This window comes from Helobdella robusta, assembly GCF_000326865.2.
Source record: "Helobdella robusta unplaced genomic scaffold HELROscaffold_258, whole genome shotgun sequence".
NCBI classification, from domain to species: Eukaryota; Metazoa; Annelida; class Clitellata; order Rhynchobdellida; family Glossiphoniidae; genus Helobdella; species Helobdella robusta.
Window position 1 is genome coordinate 1 of NW_008704338.1, and position 6069 is coordinate 6069.

The 6069-nt window shown below is 32.2% G+C and overlaps 2 protein-coding genes across 2 annotated transcripts; one reads left to right on the forward strand and one right to left on the reverse strand.

Annotated features, from left to right (window-relative positions):
• Nucleotides 1-1028: 1028 nt before the first annotated feature.
• HELRODRAFT_184268 (hypothetical protein) lies at nucleotides 1029-1971 on the reverse strand (the record flags this gene model as incomplete). Its single annotated transcript, XM_009019822.1, has 2 exons — nucleotides 1029-1433; nucleotides 1585-1971. 2 exons carry the CDS (start codon nucleotides 1969-1971, stop codon nucleotides 1029-1031), a joined length of 792 nt encoding a protein of 263 aa, XP_009018070.1.
• Nucleotides 1972-4310: 2339 nt separating this feature from the next.
• On the forward strand, nucleotides 4311-4922 carry HELRODRAFT_184269 (hypothetical protein; the record flags this gene model as incomplete). Its single annotated transcript, XM_009019823.1, has 2 exons — nucleotides 4311-4440; nucleotides 4741-4922. 2 exons carry the CDS (start codon nucleotides 4311-4313, stop codon nucleotides 4920-4922), a joined length of 312 nt encoding a protein of 103 aa, XP_009018071.1.
• Between the last annotated feature and the right edge of the window lie 1147 nt (nucleotides 4923-6069).

Genomic DNA, 6069 nt, shown 5'->3' on the forward strand with positions numbered 1-6069 from the left:
CTGTGCTTGGCTAGAATGATGTTGACAATATTTAATTAAGTTTAATTATATTAAGCGCAATTTATATTTCTTTTTTTCATAACAATAATATCAGATTAAACAAAACACTGAAACAAGAAAATGGCGATATAGAAGGACATACAGGGTTAGTGCCAATAAAAATGATGCTCCTCCATTACTTAGCTGGATCAAAATCAATAAAAACCGTTTGCGAAACGGGCTTTAACGGTGGCCATTCAAGTTTTAACTTTCTAACATACAACCCTGATTTAAAAGTGTATACATTTGATCTCGGTGAGCACAGTTATGCTCCTAAGATGGCAAATTATTTAAGTAAAATTTTTGGAGTTGAAGGTCGTTTTACTGCCAGGTCAGTTCAATTACTTATACAAAATATGTAAACTTTAATTGATGCGTACTAATGGAAAACAAGGTATAAGTAATGTTTTTGCAGTTATTTTTAGTTATTGAGGTCCACACATTCCATTCTATTTCTCAAAATAAAAACAAAAATAATTATTCCATTTTCATCTAATTTTATTGTTTAGAAACACCAGCAACCAGAGGAACAGTAAATTTATAACTGCTAACAATTTCATTCATAGTAACTGAACATTTCTAAATTTTTGTAAACATTTAAATTGCTCTCGTATTTGTAAGCACTTAGCAATTAAAATTTTCAACATCTGCTCTTATTTAAATATTTACGTTGCCGATAAAACAACGTCATACGTCATGTATGCGCAAGAATAACTAAATGAATCACATTTATGATTTCGCTTCAAACCTTGCTAGAAACCTCACTGAAAACCTGTGTTTCAGCAGGATCTTTTACTATACAAGCTTCTTTTTACGATCCTTTATAATCCAAAGATAACAAATAATCAAGATAAATAATAATAAATTTGGTCATTGCAGCGTTTATAACATTACCACCACTTTAACCTGGTGTTACTACTTTATTTCATTAAATAGGGAATAATTTATTCAAGCGAACAACTTTCATCTTTGTCCATTTTCTTCCATGATCATATGTCCTGTATATGGCCTTGTTCCGATATTTCCAATTCTTTGAGAATTTTACCTGGCATATTCTTTTCTTGCGCCGTTGGACAACCAGACAACCAGGTCTTTCTCTTGAAACCTGTGTTATTTCTTTTCGGTTCACGCCACGTTTTTGTTGTTTCGGTTCCTCTAGCCATAGGCAGATGTCGTGGTCCTTTGTTGATTTTGTTGTCACTTGAAGCAAGTGCTTTCTTTCTATTGAGTTTACGAGGTGTAGGATGACCAGACGGATATCTTTGATGCATGTTGTAAGATTCTTCGTTGACATCTTTCCTGTTGATCAGTGATGCAGCGATGAAAAACTCATCTTCATCAGCAATGAAGCCATCGTTCATGTCATCGTCCAGGTAAAAGAGAACCAAGTTTTTCTTCCAGGTGCAAGTTAGAGGCTTTATCTCAAAACTTGAATCATTATCTGTCATCAATTTTTGTCCTGAATAAATATTCACATCAGCATTAGAACCATCTTCACTGACATCGTTAATCTCTAATTAATGCTTTCCCAGATTAACGCCTAACCATATCATCATTGAAATTGTAGTTGCAATTAATGTGAATGCTGTCGTTGTTGTTGATGAAAACAGGCGAGTTGTAAGCACTGCCAACTTTTCCAATACTTCCAAAACCTTCGTTGCCGTCTTCGTAAGCAGCTTCATTAATACGGTAACTTTCTTTCTTTAAGACAATACGTGCATCGTAGTTGTCACGTGTATCCCAATTATCAAGTGCATCGCAATTAACAAGTGCATCGCAGATATTACGTGCGTCGCAGATATCACTAGCGTCGCAGATATCACTAGCGTCGCAGATATCACGTGCGTTGCAGTCAAAATCATCCGTAGATGAATAAGCCGGTAGGATAATTTCCGGCTCTTTTATAGCCGTCGCTGGTCCGGCCAGGTACATTTTTCATTCTTCCGGTTTGCAATCCAAATTTATTTCCGTGTTGTTTTCACGATTTACTTCATTAGGTTCTGTAATTGCATTGGCTGCTCAAAATTCAGTCATCTGTCGATCCTATTTTTTATTAAAAACATATAGCATCAAAGATCCGAGAAGTCAAACTTATCATGATGATTGCCCTCCTTTAAAAGAGCATCCTTTAGGTGGTTTATCAAAACTGTCTTCGCTCCTTTCGAGTCAAGGTTTAGTTTTTGTAGTTCTTTTCTCAGATAGGTCTTATTGAGTTCATCTAGTGCTGGCATTCTTTATTGCAAAAAGTTTTCAATCTATCAAAAATTCCACATCTGACACCAATATTGTAACAATTGAACGCTCGTAACTACCAACACCGATGTATAACTTCAATAATCTCTATATTTCCAGCACCAGTGTTGTAGCTTTCAACAATTGTCAAGTGTTCGTTATTCCGTAGGTTCAAGATCACATTTACATCTTAGCTTCAAATCTCGCTAGAAACCTGACTGGAAAACATGAGTCTCCGCACAGGCTTCTTTTAACGATCTTTTATAATCCAAAGATAACAAACATAATAAAGATAACGAATAATCAAGATAACAAATAACAGAGCGCAATTTGACCATTGCAGCAGTTATAACAATACTATTATAACTAATATCATTATAATAGCAATATTTAAATAGATAAAAAAGTTAAAAAATTTTGACAGATTTGGTGACTCTTCTGTTGAAATACTGAAAGCAATATCAAACAACACTCTTCCACTCTGTGACTTGATATTTGTCGATGGAGGGCACGCCTACCCTACAGCGAGGCTAGTTAATTTTAGACAAAACAGCTCAAAATATTTGGTATATGGAAACCGTCAAAAGTTCACTTTTATTATATAATTTATAAAAGTTGGTTACAAATACGACAATTTATGAAAAAAAACTGTGAAATTTGGTTCAGTGTTATAACGCAGAACTTAACTTTACCATTACATTTCTCCAACTTAATTAATGCCAAAATATTATTTTTTAAAGCTCAAATTTATAAAAATCTGCAAAGCACTTTGCAAAGAAGAAAAAAACATTATCTTTCCTATTTTTATCTTATGAATTAATTTTATAAGAAGAATGTACTATTATACAAAAAAACTGGTTAAAAAATTTTAGCTGATGTTAAATAATATTTTTTACAGAGCTGACATAATGAATTTAGCTGGCCATTCAAGCGAGCATAACATAATAATATTTGATGATTACCCAAATGATTGGGGGGATGAACTTTGGTAAGGCTTGGGACGAAATGCTGGTGTCTGAAATAGAGACTAACAAGGTTAAAAACAAATTTATATTTACAACATAATCTAATCATAAGTCATAAAAAAGTTCTTACGTAATTGTTTAATTTTTTATGCGTATAACTTTTTTCAATTTTAAATTTAATTTTGTGACTAATTTGAAAGAATTTTTTCATCACTATTCTACAAATCTGTGAAATTTACTACAGAAATTGAAAAAACCAAATGTCGAAGTTGTGAATAAATGTAATCACAGCAACCAGCCTAAAACAAATAAAAAAACCAGACCATAAAAAAAGCAACATTTATAAAATCAATAGCAACGATGACAGCATCAAAAACAACCAGATTTTTGGTAACAATAACGACAACGATAATACAAAAAAGAAAAAAATCTACATTGTGGAATCATTACGATGCATTCTACGACACCCAGGCATCAATTTTCAACGCGGCATTTCGGTTGGCAGAGTCATCATTCATTGACTTCCCACACATATTTGTAAATAAATAAATTAATTAATTTGGCATACATATAAATAATTTGATTTCGGTAGTTGTTAGTAAAATACTTTTCCCGTCGTTTAAAGATTTGTTTTTAACATTTGTCAATATTTTATAACCGCCAAGATGGTCAAGTTGCGCTATACTATAGTTATCTTGACTATTTGTTATCTTTGTTAGCTTTGCCATATTTGTCACCGATTGCAAAACTATAAGCGAGTGAATAGCGAAGTTTGAATTTGAAGCGAGGTTGTGGTGATTTATGTAGTTACGAGTTACGTTCTGAATTATTGGTGATTGTGGGTATTTCTTGAATCACTGTTGGCTTCGAATAAACGTTTAAAAAAGTTTGTGTTTGAAGCAGTTGTGTTCATCCATCAGAAATCTTAAGCCTGAGGAATTAATGTCAACTTAACAATACAACAAGCTTCAACACTGGTGTCGGAAAAAAGGATCTTTGAAGTTACAACACTGGTGTCGTTGAACTTTATAACATTGGTGTCAGAAGTAGGATTGAAACTTCCTTCAATAAAAAATGACGGCACTAGATGAACTCAATACAACTATTCTGAGAAAAGAACTACGACAACGAAACCTCGACTCGAAAGGAACGAAGGCAGTTTTTATCGACCGCATAAGGGATGCTTTGATAAATGAAAATAAAAGTTTGATTTTCCGAATTCTATGGATGAAATTCTTAGAAAACTTGATCAACGGATAGTCGAATTACGAACAGCCAATGAAAAAAGCAGCATCTAAATAAGGAAATGATGACAACGACGACGATGAAGATTTTTAAAATATTGGAGAAGTTAGCAGTGACGAAGTCATTGAAACTATTGATATGCAGTTAAACTACTACTCGAATCTTTTTTTCAGCAACTTGCTTGTTTTTATTTCTAATTCTTTTCATTTAGATCAAAACGACAAGGCTTGAGAGATGACATTGAATGACATTGAAACAGGAGTGACATATATGCAACCGGAGTTGTTGAGAGTCACGAAAACAGTAGAAGCTAACAATTCGAACAGCAATAATGATTTAGAGACTTCATTGCTAGCAAAAATTACAACATTACTTGATACAGTTCAAAATAAGATAGAAAACAAATTAAGTGACAGTGAAAACATGCACACAAGCACATAATTCAAGAAGCGATAATATTTCTAAAATTATAAAATGAGTACTCGTCTTAACTAGTTAGATTTAATGAAGGTAACCAACATAGAGCAATTAACAACAAATGTAACAACTATGGTAAACGCTAAAAATTAGTGTCCCTGTCCAGCCTTTTCATGTTACGTGTTCCAAGTATAACCATTTCGCGAACATTTGTCGTTCGAAGACAACATGACGGTCACGCACTATTCGCACTTGCCCGCAGCAACAACATTACGTATCAAAATGTCATACACGTCATAAAAAACAGACATTTCAAAGAAATACCGCTAATAAAATTCACATTTGCATACGCGATCACCATTTTCATGCACTTATTGAAACTGGCGCTAAAATTTCATGCTATATCAAAAAAGTTGCAACGAAATTAAATTTAATAAAACAATTACATAACAATAATATTTTAGATATACATGATGCTGATGCTAAGTGTTAGGTACATTGAAATTGAACATTTAAAATTGCATGTCACATTTTATGTTTGTAAAAACGTTATTTAGGAATAGATTTTTTAAACGATCATAAAGCAAAAATAAATATTAAAAATAATTCAATTTTATTTTTCATGATTATCTTATCTCTAATATTAATGATTGTTAATCTCATAAAAATAATTATCGTATCAGTTCAAATAAAATTCAGTTCAACCACATACAGAAACAATATTGAACGCACTAACTTAATAATAATAAAACATACATAATAGAAGCTATGAATAAATTTATGGCACGCGCGTATTTAATAGCACGCACAGTATCACATTCATTAAACAATACCGTTATTTGTCGCTTAATAATCATTTCAAACAAACGCATACATATTCAACCATACGCGCAAATAGCAATCATCGATGAAATTATTGTCAGAGTAATGCGAGTGGTACAAAATCAACTTCGGCAGAATTAAGTGAAAAGTGAAAAAAAAATTATAGTGAAATTTTTTTTGAAAATTAACCATCAGGTGATTCAAAAAAAACGTTTAATGACTATAAATAATTATAACCATCCGAACTCAACAACTTCACATAATAAAAATAGCAATTTTAACGAGTTGCAAAAACTTTTAAAATTTTTTAAAGGAACTTGAAATTAAAACTGAAGATTCAAATTTGTAT